We start from the raw sequence: 17,032 nt of genomic DNA on the forward strand, positions 1-17,032 counted from the left end.
GAAAAACATACATTTTCTTTACTTTTATGGTGAGTAATACAGGCACAATCACACATATCTGTTTTGGTTTGTTTACAGATTAATCTTTTATTTACTATAAAAAATAACAAAAATAAATCTTTTTACTTTCCTCCCGCTACTAGCATGACTCGCACTGTACGTGCTTTTACGCACATCTAAGCTATTAACACACGTGTAAGAAATAGGCTGGAATGTTCCGGTCGAAGGCAACCGTGGCACAGGTATCGGATATCAGTGTCCGGTCGATGGTTTTTTTTTTTGTTTTGTGTTGTTCCATTCCCCCTCGTACTATTTCGGTAACTGCCAGCCACCGAACGCTTGCTCCAGCTCCTGCGCCACCGCCAGGCAGAGCCGGTCCTGGTTCGGGCCGGCCACCACCTGTATGCCGACCGGCAGCCCGTCACGGTTGAAGCCGAGCGGTACCTGCGTGGCCGGAAACCCGAGCGCGTTGATGATCATCGTGTACATGAACCCGGTGACGTGCCCGAACGATTCGTAATGGCGCAGGGCGGGCTTCGGGAACGAGGGCATCAGAAACACACCGTCGGTGGCCAACTTATCCTGCGGGCAGGGTGAGATTGAACCAGCAATTTAGAACCAGTACACACAAACGCACACACACAAACGTTAGAAACTTACCGTAAATTCTTGCTTCAGCTCCGCCGCCATCTGACGATACCGGGCACGGTTCTGCTCGATAACGGTCGCCTTCGACGCGGACAGCAGATACATGAAGATGGTCGCGAACGTGTGCTCGGACTGGCGGAACGTCACCTTCAGCAGCTCCCAGAGCAGGTTGGGCCGGGCCGTGGCAAACACGTTCGGTACGTCCGTGAGCGACTGCAGCTCGGTCGAAGCCAGCTGCATGCTGTCGGCGAAGTAGCGGAAGTTGAGCGGTTCCGTGTAGCCGCCCTTGTTCTGGAAGTATTTCAGCACACTGCGCAGGGATTCGCGAATTTCCGGCGCAATCGGGACGGCGTTCACGGTCAGGTCGAGCTTCTGGGGGTAGTAGATCTTCACCTTGTCCACGTTGACCGGTTCGGCTAGGCGGAGGCGGCTTGCATTCGGCCCTGCCATAATCTCGAGCAGCAGCGGCAGATCCTTGGCGTAACGGCACATTGGCCCGAGGGAGAGATACTGGTCGAAGTGTGCATCGCCACAGACGGGCATGTGCCCTTTGATGGGTACGATTCCTGTGAAGCGGTGGGAGAGGGTGGGGAAACGATAATGATTGTTAGTTGCTGAGTGAGAGTGAGGTTCACAGTAAGTACGGTAGTAATGCTTGAATTGTTACATCGCACCAGCATTTTCAAAGCAAATAGTTCAAACATGTTTGGGAAATGTTTAATATCGTGGGACGAATTCAAAAATCTGGATAGCATCCAAAAATCCTAGGGAACCAACCAAAAATCCTCTGGGAAAATCCGGTATTATGCTACGATGTGGTAATAAAGTCAATAATAATGCGTAGACTAGTGTAGACTCGGATCCGACTTCGATAAATTCGGAATCTAGGTCTGCCCTGCTTTATTTGGAGTCGTCTGGAGTCGTCCAGAGTCGTTCGGAGTCGTTTGGAGTCGTCCGGAGTCACCCGGAGTCGGCCTTCGAAACAAAGGCCTATATGCGAAGTGTACGCGCAAAGTGAAATACAAAAAACACAACGGCATGAAATGCCTAATCACAAGCAAATTAAAACACGCGGCTCGATTCCGATCGACTCCGGCCGACTGCGATCGACTCCAAACGACTCCGGATGACTCCGACTCCGAACGACTCCGAACGACTCCGGGCGGATCTAGTGGTTCTATTTTGCCAGGGTCGGAATAGTCGGAGTCGGATCGTAGTCGTGGGAGCGCTCCAGAGAGCACATCACTAGTATAGACCCAAAGAAAACAGCACCCGATCGCACTACACTTAATTATTTTCCCTCTTATTTGTTCATTTTTATCAAGACATGAGACCAAATATTTAAAAAAATAAATAGCATACCTTCAGGCGTTTGCCAAAGAAGGCCGGGGTCAAGGGTTACTAGGTTTGGTGCAAAACACCCGTGTTGTTGATCTAAAGGTCTTGACACTATCTGTGATCGATTGGTTTATCCATACCAAGATAATCAGTATGGAGCGCCCGATCCATACGGAGCTCGAACCCATGACGGGCATGTTGTTTGACCGTGCTACTTGACAACTGTACTGTTCTTAACCTTGTATTAACATCCACAGCAGAGATGGGTGGAAGGAGCGAAAACTGATCAGTTCATTCGGTTCTTTTTTATAAGTAGATGAACGAACCGTGTTCACCAAATTGTTCAAGTATATAGTGCATCCGTCGGCAAATAGTGAAAATTGCCTGTTGAAAGAACTGCCTTTTTTGTTCAGTAAAAGGTGTTGATCGTTTAATTCTTCCAAAAAATGGAAAATAAGAATCAATGCGTAGCAGGATAATTGTCAGTGAAGAGCTTAGTCTATACGAAAATCCCAATACCAGCATTAGAGGTTACTATTCTGCTGTAGCTGAAATATAAGCCACCAACAGTTGACACAATTCAAAAAGGGTCAGATTGAAAGCGTCGACTAATTACCGTTGTGGTGCAAAACGCTTCAATGCATCAACAGCAAATGGTAGAAAGGTGTACGCTGGTGACCTGCATAATATCTAGCAAATTGTGTTTTAATAAATTCACTCAACCAACAAGCACGTAGTTTGACTAACAAGCGTCACCCGTGCGATGAGCAGCGCATACTAACGAAGGGATAAGGGTGTGTGTGTGTGTGTACCCACACGTTGATCCTCCGGACCAGCAGGACCAGTCAATCGGTCGACATTTGTTGGCCCACTTCCTCGGTCGGGCGATAAATAATACCGCCAATGGAAGCACGCACACAACACAGAGGACGAACGTTAGATGCGCCGTGCCGGTCAACCTTGCGCTACGCCATTAAAGTGCATTTGTTTGCATTTTGCTGTGCGCACAAACGCGCGCGCGCGCAAACGCACATGCGAACCGAGCGTGTCTGTGCTGTGCCCGTTATGGTGGCTTCCCTTTTCGAAGGGTAAATAATAATGACCGCTAATGGTAGTGCATCGACATCGATCCGCCCGCGACATGACTAAGTGGCTGTGTGTGTGTGTGTGTGTGTGTGTGTGTGTGTGTGTGTGTGTGTTATTTTGATATCTATTATCAAAAGCGTTGTATCTACTGATAGCGTGCGTTTTACCCCGAGGGAGCCGTTGCATTAATTCGATTTCAGCGGGTGAATCAGTGAAATGAGTTGAGCAACACATTGCATCACACCTGCCGTTGTGCCGTTCCGTAAAATTCCCTTTTGCCCGTATTGCATCCACAGCAAGCTACTACCCGAGAAGGAATGAAACTTTAAGCAGTTAGAAATAGGCACCACTGTCTGTAGGGGAAGGAGAGAACGCCGACGCCATAAATAACGTCACAGCCATTAGCATTATCCAGTCGGAATAGAACAGCATTCGTACAGCTTTTTAAACTGCATCAATTAAACACTGTATTCCGATATTCCGTTCCGTGATTGGCTTCCTTTTTCCGCGTGACGCTCTACTACTCGTGACTGCTACATTTGCGCCCGCGTACATGCCACTTTGTTCAGCATAGTAACGAGGCTAACGCAGGTTGTACGTCCGGGTTCACCACGAACAGAGCCGAAATTTGACCATTTTTTTTAATTTTTGGCATCCACGATAAGCTCCCTGTTCTGTTTGATCGGTGAGTCAAAACATTTAGTCATGCGTGGTAAGCCAAAAGATAAGAAACCACTGCACGAGTCTCCCCCGTTCTACGATAACACACTCACTACCACCACCACCGGCACCGAGCAAAATGGAACCCAGCCTGCCCTGGAACTTACCTGCCGATGGTTTGTGTCCGAAGATGCCACAGAACAGGGCCGGTATGCGGATCGATCCGCCGAGATCACTGCCCACCCCACACACCGATGCGCCCGCGCCGAGCAGCGCGCCTTCCCCGCCGGACGAACCGGCCGGCGTACGTCGCGGATCGTACGGGTTGAGCGTCCGCCCGGTCACGTTGTTGTACGACTCGAACGCCATACAGTACTCGGGCGTGTTGGACACGAGCAGCGGGATAGCGCCCGCCCGGCGCAGCCGCCCCACCGCCTCACCGTCCTCTTCCGCCGTTAGGTTCTGGCGCCGTACCACTCCACCGCCCAGCGAAAGGCCCTTGACCGAGCAGCTTTCCTTCACGGTGATCGGTACACCGAGCAGCGGACTGGTGCGGGCCAGCTCCTTCACTGCCTGCTCGTCCCCGCCGCACGCCGCCACCCGTTCGTCCGCTTCGGCCGCTTCGCCGAGGGCCGCCTCGAACCGTTCCTCGACGACCGCATTGATCAGCGGGTTCACCTCGCGTATGCGCAGCACGTACGCCCGCACCAGCTCGACCGAGCGCAGCTTGCCGTGGCGTATCCTTTCGGCCAGCTCGGTTGCCGGTAGCCGCAGCAGCTCGTCGCGTATCGCTGGAAAGGGGTCGACGCGGGCTGGACCAGCCAGCCGGGCGAGGATTGGCTCGAGCACGAGATTAACCACGCGCAGGATCAGCGCAACCAGCTTCAGCAGCAGCTCCATTGTGACTGCCAATAGTGCTAGGTGCGTCCGATGTCGATTGTTGATGAGCGAAGGGGGGAGGTTCTGTTGTCCCTGTGTGTGTGGGGGGGGGGGGGACCGCGACACTTGCGTCGCTAGCTTTGCACAGCAGCCGCGCAAAACACCTGCAGCCGCTTGTCTAACGCGTTGTCTCTTATTCCCAGCAGCGCGACGCGAACGCGATACCTGCGTTATAACGGGTTCACCTACCAGCTAGCGGAACAGTAATTTAAATCTGGGATTTACTTAGATCACAATCACACACACACACACACATGCACTCGAATACCGGCTCGCGCACACACACGGTTTTAATTGAAGCGTTGCAATTCTAATGATCGTTAGTCGCCGCCAACCGTTGTGCAAAGGTCGAACCAGTGTACGCGGTGCCACTTCCTTTTGCAGGGTGTTCTGGCCGAGTTCTACCGAGTTACGGTTCTACCGGATACTACCTGCTGTTTACTTCGCGACTGTACCGATCGAAGTCCGGCGACGTTATGCGAAGGGCCTGGTGCTTGCATTGCTGACGACCACCACCACCACCCGGGGTCGACGATGACGAGATGTCCCTTATCGCAGCGTGCACACACTCGCAGCCACAGGTCGGTATCAGCTAGCCGCGAACCCACAGCGGTCACTTTCTTCCAAACCGCTTCGAATCGTGGCACTTATCAACGGGACACGGCCGATAAACGTTGACGGAAACGGACAGAAAAACGAACACACAACAACAAACTCACACATGTAGAGTGGGGTAAGTCACTAGGTTGAACTTTGATTAATAGTCATTTCACTGGACGGAGTGCAAGGGCACGGGACAGACACGTCAGTCTTTCTCAGGCCGTTCATTTTTATATTCTAGCGAATTGATTATAAATTTTTAAACATTTATACATTTGGAATTTATATAATAAGTTAGTCATTTCAATGGCCGGTCTTGTGGTACAGTCGTCAATTCGTACGACTTAAGACCATTCCCGTCATGGGTTCGAGCCCCGAATGAACCGTGCCCTGATACTTAAACCAAACCCACTAGTGGCCTATCACTAGTGCGGTCAAGGCTTACCAATGACCGAGAACGGTTGTTGAGCCAAAGAAGAAGAAGAAGAATCATTTTGATACCAGCATATGCAGCGATTACAGATATATTCCTGTGATGCTATAAAATAATCACTGACTTACATTAAACTACGTGAAAATTGCATCATCGACATCGACCGTACGTGTTGCATACATTTCGGCGTTTAGTAACGCATTTCACACAATCAGACAGTGTCGTTTACGATAACACCTATGTTTATGCAACCAGCTGTACAATACAGTCACAAATCATGAAATATACATTTTAAACTCGTTTTTTAAATATTTAGTAATGAATTTCTTTTATTACTTTCTTTTCATAAGTAACATTTGTATTGCACCGATAGCTCTTTTTTTTTGCTCGCTTGACTTAAAAAAAACATATAAATTAAAACGAACGACACCCTTACCCCCTCTTCCCTTACTCCCTCCTCGGTATACCTCTCTTAACGATACCAAAACGGCTAAGGAACGTTGGCTCAGTCAACGCACAGGCCACATGCTTCAGGCCGGTGCCTTCCAACCGCCAAACGCCGCCTCCAGTTCGCGCGCGATGCAAAGCCCGAGCCGGTCCTGGTACGGTGCGGCCACGACCTGTATCCCGATCGGCAGTCCGTTCCGGTCGAACCCGAGCGGCACGTGGGTGGCCGGCAGGCCGAGCGCATTGAACAGCATCGTGTACCCGACGCCCATAATGTGGCCGAACGATTCGTAGTGGCGCAGGGCGGCCGTCGGGTAGGTGGGGAAGAAAAACACACCATCGGTGCCGAGGGTGTCCTGGAAAGGGTTGAAAGATGATAAACGTGAGAAAAAAGGTGTAAACGACACTTTTAGCAAGCAAATTGAGGACCATGTACAAGTTCAAACAAAAGTAATTGCATAACATCTGGCGTTTATGTACGCTCAATTGCATACCTTACAGGCGTAACACAGAGCTTCAAAACCATGTTCTAAGAAGAAAAAGTGAATGAACTACTAGTTCCGCTCGTGTCGGAGTCGTTCAAAGGCCGTCTGGAGCTGTCCGGAGTCGACCGGAATCGGTTGGCGGGCGTCGTAGTCGGCCGGAGTTTAAGAAGTACACGCGTAAAGCGAAAAAAAGAAAAAAAACACCACTAAATGAAATGCCTGACCACAATAACATTGCACCGGCGGTCTTAGGCCGACTCCAGACAACTCCGGGCGACTTCGAACAACTCTGGCCAACTACGGACGACTCCCGTCGACTCAAACTCCAGGCGACACCGGCCGATGACGGCCTCAGACGACTCCGACTCCAGGCAAATCCGACCGACTCTGGCCGACATCAAGACGACTCCGACCACAGATGTCTCCGGCAGGCTCCGGTCGACTACAGATGACTCTGGATGACTCCAAATGACTACGACTGCGGACGACTCCGGGTAATTTTGGACAGCTCCAGACGATTCCAGACGGCTTTGGATAATGCTGGGCGGACCTACCTTCCGGAGTCGTTTCCGAAATTTTCGGATTTTTCACATCAACTTTCCCCATCCCTACCGTAGCCGTCGCATTATGCATGAAACCGGTCCATGTGTACGATCCATTCTACTTACGATCATTTGCTTGCGCAGTGCTGCTGCCTGCTGCTGGTACTGCTCGAGCCGCTCGGTGGCGAAAAAGTTCTTCAGCCCGAGTATCACATAGAACATGACACCGGCGAGGCTGTACTGCGACAGGCCAACGGCACACCGTGCCAGCTCCAACAGCAAGCTGGGGCTAGCCTTCGGATTGTCCGGATTGTGAAAGATGCTCGGCACGTCCGTGAGCGACTGCAGCACACTGAACGCCAGCTCCATCCCGTCCGCCATATGCTCGAACTCGGCCCGCTCCGTCACCAGCCCGTGGCCCTTGAAGTACTGGACCGCCCGGTAGAGTGCCATCTTAATGTCGTCATCCACCGGCAGATGGCCCAGATTGAAGCCCATATCCTCCGCGTACAGTATGCGGATGTCCTTCGTGTGGACCGACTCGTCCAACCGGAGCCGGGACGCGTTCGGTCCAGCCATGATGTGCAGCAGCGTGGGCAGATCCTTCGCGTACCGGGACATCGGTCCGACCGTCAGCAGGCGGGCAAACTTTTCGTCCGTTGACATCGGAAAGTGGCCGTGGATCGAGATGGCGCCTGAAACAAGAACGTTGCAGAGTGGTGTCAATCGGATTGGAATTTTATTTCAATAAAAGGCACTCTCTCGTACTTACCTGCCGTCGGTTTGTGGCCAAAGATACCGTTGAAGTGTGCCGGCACGCGGATCGACCCGGCCACATCGCTTCCCACGCCGAACAGGGAGGCGCCGGCACCGATGAGCGCACCCTCGCCCCCGGACGAACCGCCCGCCGTTCGCCGACTGTCGTACGGGTTCAGCGTGCGCCCGGTCAGGTGATTGTACGACTCCCAGTTCAGACAGTACTCGGGCGTGTTGGACACGAGCAGCGGGATGCAGCCGGCCGCTCGGAGATGCGCTACCGCCTCACCGTCCACCGTCGCCCGCACGCCCTTGCGGGCAAGGGAGCCGCCGGTGATGGGAGCGCCGCGCAGCCCGCACGATTCCTTCACCGTGAACGGTACGCCGAGCAGTGGGTAGTTCTTGATCAGCCACAGTGGTTGCGTTTCGCCGATCAGTACGTCCGCTTTGCGCGCTTCCTCGATTGCGGCCTCGAATCGCTCCTCCACCACGGCATTGATCAGCGGGTTAACCTCGCGTATGCGATCGATGTACGCGCGCACCACATCCTCCGAACGAAGCTGGCGGTAAAACGAGGGCAAGGAAGTGCAAAGAAACATTAGTCGGGAACACACAGCACACACCTAAACGATCGCTGTGTATCAATTACATTAAAAGGTTTAAAAAAACAGCACAAAAGCACAACGTGTAAGAAAGGGAGAGTGTTTGGAAGTTGCAAAATTGCGACACCTCCCTCCAGTTTCTGTGGCCACTCTCGGCTCTAATCCTCTTTGTTGTGCAGTCGCGGTTAAGTTTTTTGTTTCTTCGAGCAAGTATTTGTCTGTGTGTGTTTGCCAATTGCTTTTGTGCTCCTCTTTTTTTTGCACGGTACCTGATCGGGCACACTAATGGGCGATGATTAGACGCCACCGGGGTGGCTTTGCCGTTTGCAAACGATTATATCCCACAGTAGGCCAAGCAGGCAGACCGAATGCAGAGAGGAAGGCCGGAAGAAGATGGATTGGGTCGTCAGAAAAGTAGGCCAAATATTTCAGACTCAGATCAATGGTTGCTATAGAGTGGAAGCGGAAACAAACTAACAGAGTACAATTGCACAATTACGCTTCAAATTGTACGAGCTGTTTGTTTGTTTTTTTGCTTTTCGATTTGTACCGCATTGAAACGGGCTAGGAAGTGTCCCGTAACATAATAGTGATACAAGAATTTCATAAAATTCTGTACATTGAAACCTTGAAGCAAACAAACTGAATTAAAAGTAAACAACAATATGAGCTCAGACAAGTTAAACGATCGGTTTTTGACAACCCATTTTCATAGTAACTAATTAGTAGCATCAAAATTTTGACGTTAGATGTCGCCACTTGCGTATGTTTGTTATTTGTTTCAACGGATAACACATGAGGTATGGTAATTTTGAATTAAAGCGTGCCACTAATATTTGAGGATGGACACTCGGAAAGGCAATGCTAGATGAAAATCCAGCACAAACACATCAATAGGTCGCTTGGAGCGTCTCAGCCAGTCGTTTCCCATCGATTATAAGCAATGGGAGCAATGATAATAAAGATAAGGAATTCTGTTCTGAGTATTCGAGAGGTAAGAAAAAGGCAATGGAATGATACAAAAGGTAAGGAATATGTTCAGAAGGCGAGAGACCACAAACGCCGATTGTTCTGCTATGAGTTCCGGTAAAAAGTAGTAGAAAACCCCCAGAAATAGTAAGGCCTACGGCATCAAAAATTCAACTTCAAGGGCTGAAAAACAGTATTGGAAAATGACGGTACATATTTGGAACTAAGAATAACAAATATGAAAAAAATGAGTCAAATTTTGATATAAAAAGGCCACGAACTTATGCGTGCTTATAATAATGTAACGCTTCATCAAAAGAGCGCTCTGGCATCCGAAGTACAAAAGAAGAAGGGAAGAAGACGTTTCACTTTTTGGTTTGTAAGTTATTCTAATTGATTTCCAAACAAACGCAACGTTACTGTGCCATTTTTTCAATCCACCTAAAAATCGAACACCGCCACAGTGTACGCGTACACACTATGCGGCCGCCGGCGCAATTGAAAGCTTCACGATCGCGCATAATCATCACGCACGCTCAACAGCTGGTACACAACAGCAGCACGTGGGCAGCACTTACTGGTGGTGCGTATGTTTTGTCACGCGCAAGAATCGAGGGGGAGGGGGGGGAGCCGCCGCGTATGTTTCGGACCATTTCATTGACATTGAGCGCAGTACACGTCGTCGCATCGATGCAACGATGAAGTTGTCGTTGGTTGGGGGACAAATCGCATGCGTGCGAGGGTTTGCGCAGTTTGCGTTTAGATCGGTATCGAAATGGGCAAACTGGAAAAGCCTGTTTGGTCCCAGACCCCCTGGACGGAGGGTGGGACGATTTTTGCACCACTGTATAAGGTACACAATCTTTTAGCATCTATTAGCATCGAATCGTATCATCCAGTTTTGCGCCCGGCCGAAAAACCCGAAAAACTTCCGTTATATTTGAGCTTCCGCGTGCGCACAACTAGATTAGCCCGCAAACTGTCAGCCACCGTTTGGCCAAGGTCAAGGTTGAGATTCGACGGCGGGATCGAGCAAGATGTTCGCGCGGGGGAAACTAGTCGGCACAATGCACGTGGGTGCGGTATACGTCTTTTGAAAGCTTGCGGTATTCGTCGTTTGGGATACGAATTTACTCCAACTGTTGCTTTCGCATGCTAATCAATGCAAATGAGGATCGCTTTTGATCTTTTTGATCAGGGAAGCAACAGACTATGCTGAAAGCAAAAGTTACCAGACAGCAAACAACCAAATGTGCTTGATCAACATCTCAACAACAACAACAACAACAACGCAAGCGATTCAGAACCGGATACAGCATCCGACCGGTCGGTTCTTTCTTTCGATTTCGCTTTCCAAAAGCAATTCAACCTCTTACCGCCCGCTTCGCTTCCTCTCACTAATTCAAGCAATCGATTCTAAGCAACGATTTCGAAACGGGTTCTGCTGCGCAGAAATTATGCGTGCGGCCGTGCCTTGACGACGGTGGTCAACTGCCTGCCTGAGAGGCACAGGCCCCATCACCATTACGGTAGGCCATGAAACCCTTTCAGGCTTGGAGCAAGAACCGCAAGAACATGAATGGTAACACGCGCGGCATTTATTATTTGTACGCCACAATATCGCACACACACGCACACACAGTATCGACCCGAACGATGAGGTCAAAGCTGTTGTTGTTGTTGTTGATGATTTTGTGGCGTTCTGGTCAGGACGAGTTCACGGCTCAAGTCGTCGTCGAGCCTCTTAGAGCGGGCGCCAATTATGTATGCCATCAACCTTAAACGGGTAGTCGTCCTACACAGCGCATACACCACCACCAAGCAACGAGACAGAACTTCTTGGCTTGCCCTCGTAACAATTCGTCTTAATTACGTGGCCACTGGTTAGTTGTTTGTTTGTTTGTTTAGCGCACCTGTGTCTCAATTTTAGCGTGTACTTTATTCATCTATCTCTCTCTCTCCCTCGCTCGCCCTGTCCCACTCGTTCTTCCCCGTCGAAGGGAAACACCCCCATTCATGCCCATAGCTGGAAGTAGCATGTGGTCGTTCACTTTCTATCGAAACGCGGGAGCATGCTAATGGCGCATTATCCCGATCGGTCAAAAACAATGGCAGAAGCATTGCTGCATTGCATTAGCGATGGTCAGTCCTTATTCCGGTGCTTGTAAAACGCAACAAATGTGATTTGTTTGATTTGCGGCGAAAAAAGTATGTCAAACGAGCTGTTAAGTGTTTTGCTTGTCGTTAACTACTTCCGCAAAAAGCAATAAGAATTACCGTTTGAGTTTTTTTGTTATGAAATTGTATGTTTATTGTGCTAACAATGGATAGAGTAGCACAAGGTATTGGGATGGGGATAACCAAGGAAGCTTACAGGGTTTTCCAGGGGTTCTCATAGTTGTGGGACACTTCCTGGACTCTCTTTCTTATGTGAAGTGAACTTCATATGTTGGAAATTCGACTCTATGGCAACCTTTTTGGACAGGCTAGTTGGAAATTCCTATTGCATTTGTCCAACAAGGGTCCAACAAGGGTGCCGTTTCCCGTTATATTAAGTTCATTTCACAGAAGAAAGAGTTCATATAGTATCCCACAGCTATGAGAACTCCTGGAAAACCCTGTATGTCCTTTCTCCTTTCTTATCCCGGGATAATACAAAAAGTGTTCAATACAAATAACTAATAAACAACTCAAACAAAAGCATCATCACTCCTAGAGATATCAACAAAGGAAGTAATAAATGCAGTAAAATCTGGATAAGAGAGTACCACGGGGATCCAGACTTCTCTCACTGATATTTAGTCTTTTTCAAAAGTAACTTTTTAGTAAATTTAGCTTAAACTAACTATTTAAACTTAAATAATTAACAAATTAGTTTCAAACTAATAACAACAAAGGACGATAATTGTTAATACTGACTCCGTATGACTCAAACTTGCTTTGAAATTCTTATTGGATTCTAATTGAGCCTTTCAAAGAAAAAGTGCCGTAACATCCACTTCCCATCAATTAAAGTTCAATTTCCAGGAAGAAAGAGTTAAGAAAAGGTGCTAAAAGTATTAATCCTGTAACGGATTTGAAGCAAAGATGGACTTGTTGATAGGCCAAGATGAATTTAAATAATTTTGTACTTAATGACTAAAACTTAACAATTTTGTCTCGCATTTCTCTTCTTTATCATGCGGAATTGATTGGGGACTCCTGATTGCACTCTAGGAACTTATTCCGCAACAGATTTATTGTCTTATTTTCCCACATCAGCCAAAACTGCTCACAAACATTATGCACACATTATAATTTAAAAAAAAACAAAGATGGAGTATGCATATTTACATTTGAAAAAAAAAGCTATTCGAAGTGTCTTCATAATATTTGAATTAATTAGAATCGCACGTAAAATCGGTACCTATTGCTCATCACACATCTAAATCGCGATAAAACGCATATATTCACACAATTAGCGAGCATTGTTCATTACTGCCGTTCGCTGTTGATTCTAATCCGCATCCATCCGCGATGACTCGGGACGGAGGGAAAGAAGGTTTGAAGCACTCAGAACAAACACACGGCCACGAGCAAACGGTGTGTGGCTCTTGAAAATTCATTCACCGTTGTTTTGCTGCCTCTGGGCGCGCTAACGTTTACTTTACGGTCTTGTTGTACACTTCGGACGGACCCCGAGCAATTCGGTTGGTAGAACAAACAAGCCGGAAAACAAATTGGCAACCTAGTGCTGGTACGCACCCTACTCACTTCCTTGTAGAATTGGAAGGGAAGTTTTGTGGATCTCCAAAGGAAGAGCGTCCAAGTAGGCTCCGGTGTAAGTGGCTGAGGTCATCTACCATTGAAGCGGCAACAAAAAAGTGCCGTTCGTGGTGTTTTGTAGTGCACTTGACCGCTAGATGACGCTTTGTACCTTTTCGTTTCCTCGTCTCTCTCTCTCTCACTCTCTCTATCTCCCTTTTAGTACACGCTGCTTGGTTGATTGAACTTTAACAATTTTTACTACCACTGCTCCGTTTGGTCGGTGCTGTAAAAGGTCAAGGCCGTGCAGGACGGCGTGGCTTACCTCCTTGTTGCGTATCCGCTCGGCCAGATCGACCGCCGGAATGTTGAGCATATCGTTGCGTATCTCCGGAAAGCGGGCGCTCCGCTTCGGTCCGCCGATGAACGCGACGATCGGTTTCAGCAGCACGTTCAGCAGGCGCAGGAACAGCCCCAAACACACCAACCAAACTTCCATGTTCTCTGTGCAGAAAAGTTTCCGTTTTTCAGCAAAAAAATCGGCACCAGCACACAGGCTGTTGCATTCAAGCACTACTGTAAGTGCGATGAGTAGTAGGCTGTGCTGCAACGCAGGAGACACACACGCGCGAACACACTCCGGTAGAAAGTTTTATGCAAACGATTCAATTAAACCAATTACGGGTCCTTTCTTTACCCAACACTTGTAGCCGCAGGAACTTGTCGCTTTGGGGGAGGCGCGTGGACAGACAGAACCGATTGCACCTAACAGGCAAATTGCGTAACGTCTAGCGGCTCCGGGCGGTCGTACGTCAGACGCGCAACTAACTTTAATCTCTATCGAACGGTGTGATGTTCCTCCGGAGGGCCCACCTTCTCCTGCCGCTGGAATAGGTGTGGATGCAACAACAACAACAAATGGCGTCACAGTAGGCTGTGCGACTGCACTAATCAGCAACCGAGCGCTATTCTATTTTCACTTTTCACAATCCCCCGGTGCCTTACGCTGATATGCTTTCGGGCCGATTCCTTACGCTGGAAGGAACGTTCCCGCAAAAAAACAAACAAAAAATAGTCCCCGTAGTGTTTGTGGCACTTTGGAGAGGTGGGGAAATGGCACACTGATAGCTTCGCGCTATTCGCTTTCTCTTATCCTCACAAACTGCACCTTGCTGATGTTTACGCGATGCCTTTAAACAAGCTCGGTGCCTTCTGAGGTGGTGTGAGGTTCTCTGCCGTTCTCAAAACGCTCGGTTTGCGCACGACACTGTGTCGATCATGCGCCACCGGGTACGCGAAAACAGATCCGAACCGTACGCAAGCCAACGTTCGACTGTCGCGCGGTGGATTGCGGATAGACGGACGATTCGCGCGTGTACCGTGCGCGTTCCTACGTTCGCGCCTGCCTGGGTGTCTGGAGGGGATGATGATGGTGCTGTTGGGGTGGGTGGGAGTGGAAGGAGCGGGGGAGGGAGGATGAAGCCGGATTCTCTTACCGTAGCGGCATTCTTGTCCGTGGCGGCTTATCACGGCGATGTGTTCCCGTGGATGAGCGAAAACAAGAGAGAGACAGAGAGCGAGCGAGAGTACGATCAGTAGCAAAACACACTGAACCGCACCATAAAGAACCGTCCAGATGCCTTGGGATGACGGGATCGCCGTAGTTACTTTTTGCTGTGCATCTCAGCGCGGACAAGATAGGGGGAGAGGGAGCTGGATCGGCGGCCTTGATGACATTTGTGACCCCTGGGGCGCACCTCGCCCCGATGGAGCGATAAATTTGATCCCTCCCCGTCTGCGCACTGTGACACGCGCGTGTCTCGGCAAAGAAGAGTCACTAAAGGGCCGCCCGACCGCGTGCGTGCGTGCGTGTGTATTGTGCGTTCGTTAAAAGCAATGAGCATTGATCCGTGCAAAGAAAAGGAGGCGGGGAGAAAGAATCGGTTTCCGTTCCGTGCAGCATCCAACCAGTGCGGTTTTGCCGGCTGGCGTGCTGGGTAGCCGGCGTGACATTACCCCAATTACGGCACAGCAGCGGCAACGGTGGTGGTTGGTGGTGGTGATCATGTCTCGATGACCCTGTGGCACACTCTTAATTGTAACCTGTGCGCCGAGATGTGTGCGTACGTTTGCTCGTCGGTTCTGCTCGGTTCTCTCCTCGCCGCTTCATCGCTTCTCCGTACCGTGCGCAAAAGAAAGCGAATGCGCGCAGACCACCGTTCCAACGAGGCGCTCGCAGGTCGCGGCCAAGGACAAGTTCACGACGACGCGATGCCTCCTTTCGTCGCATTGTTTTTCTTTGTTTTTGTGGCACTGTTTTTCGTGCCTGTGCCATGCGGCGCTTCCGTACCCGGCTGGCTGTGACACGCAGGAACTCGAAGGGTTGTGGAGTGTCGCAATTCAAATTGCGGCTTAACCGCTATCGTTTAATTAAGGTCGATGGCGGTTTTGCAAGGGGGGTCCGCTTATCTAGAATCTTTCCCCCAAATCGACATGCCCGTGTGACGTGATTAGCACCGCGGTAGTTAAATGGTTTTGGGGGGTTTTTTATTTCCCTAATACCTTTTGAATGCATTTTTAATCGTTGATGGAACGAATTGAACCCCTCAACAGATGGGGTGGCAGTATGGTGGTGTACTGTTTTATTGTACAAACAAAAAATGGGTTTGCTAATTAAGTTCCTTTAAAGTGTTAAACCATGCTAGACACTCTGTTTAGTTTCATTTTCATCGCGATACCGATACATAAAAACCCGTATAAACCCATAAAACCCGTTCTGCGGATCGTTGACCGTGTGGCGCATCCAGTTTCCAGCTGCGCAGACCTCCACACGCGTACATCGATTGCGGAAGTGAATGTTTCGAGCTGGAGCTTCAGAAAGCGCCAGTGCAAGCATACGTTGATGCGAACCACCAACCGATAGTGCATATATCGCTTTATCGTACCGGCCGCCACACGACTGCCACGCTCGATCGAGCTGGCGATCGTACCCTTGACTTTAGATTTACCGAAGGTCAGTTACATCAAGCCAGCTAGCGGACAGACGATGACCGTCCCTGGTGGTAGGGGCTGTTTGGGGTCGGTTGGGTGGTTGTTCTGGAACCGCCGATGCACATGGCCATAGATGGAGCCGTCGGAGAAATTTCTCTCTTGCCAATGCACACATTCACACATACACACACATACGCACAGGTCCGAATATGGGTAAAATGATAGATCGGTGGACATCGCCGTCGTGGCTAGTGATCGGTGATCGGTGCACAACGGTGATCGGGGGGAGTGAAAAACATCGTGGTGGATATGTCGTGAGAGGTTTGAGTCGTAGAGGAAGGGGGTTCGTGCTCACTGAAACAAAACCGCTTCCTATCTGGGCCGCACAGTTCAAGGGTAGCTGCATTATCGGGGCTGTCTACGAAAGGATAATTGCACTGAATATAATGATACAATAGGATCATGAAGCTCAATCGTGTTTCTAACCGCTGCAAAAGTGGGTTAATTTGAAAAGATTATCTATATTCCTTAAGGATTGTGTTGTATTGTAAAAAAATATTGCTTTGGAATCGGCAATTCTATTATCCTAAACTTGGTAAAAGCATCTCATTTGTAGTTATATTTACAATGGCTCAAATTTCAGCTAGGAAATGTACCAAAATTGCGCCAAATCAAACATTGTATAACAGTCTTCCGGGAAATCAAACAACAACCGTCCTTCGGACAGTTGCACACAAGCTGACAAACCACCAACAGTGCTGCTAATTTGCATTGTTTTAATTACTATTCCTG

General features: G+C 49.3%; 2 protein-coding genes across 2 annotated transcripts; both read right to left on the bottom strand.

The window, feature by feature from the left end:
- Nucleotides 1-61: 61 nt before the first annotated feature.
- LOC11176078 (fatty-acid amide hydrolase 2-B) lies at nt 62-5,468 on the bottom strand. Its single transcript, XM_003436055.2, has 3 exons — nt 3,900-5,468; nt 661-1,214; nt 62-582 (listed from the first exon to the last, which is right to left on the bottom strand). The coding sequence occupies exons 1-3, from the start codon at nt 4,630-4,632 to the stop codon at nt 310-312; spliced, it is 1,560 nt and encodes a 519-aa protein (XP_003436103.2). The 5' UTR covers nt 4,633-5,468; the 3' UTR covers nt 62-309.
- Nucleotides 5,469-6,004: 536 nt separating this feature from the next.
- LOC4577334 (fatty-acid amide hydrolase 2) lies at nt 6,005-14,638 on the bottom strand. The gene is made up of 4 exons (XM_563817.5): nt 13,575-14,638; nt 7,951-8,494; nt 7,305-7,873; nt 6,005-6,507 (listed from the first exon to the last, which is right to left on the bottom strand). Exons 1-4 carry the CDS (start codon nt 13,746-13,748, stop codon nt 6,235-6,237), a joined length of 1,560 nt encoding a protein of 519 aa, XP_563817.4. The 5' UTR covers nt 13,749-14,638; the 3' UTR covers nt 6,005-6,234.
- Between the last annotated feature and the right edge of the window lie 2,394 nt (nt 14,639-17,032).

The sequence above is a fragment of the Anopheles gambiae genome, chromosome 2 (assembly GCF_943734735.2).
Source record: "Anopheles gambiae chromosome 2, idAnoGambNW_F1_1, whole genome shotgun sequence".
NCBI classification, from domain to species: domain Eukaryota; kingdom Metazoa; phylum Arthropoda; class Insecta; order Diptera; family Culicidae; genus Anopheles; species Anopheles gambiae.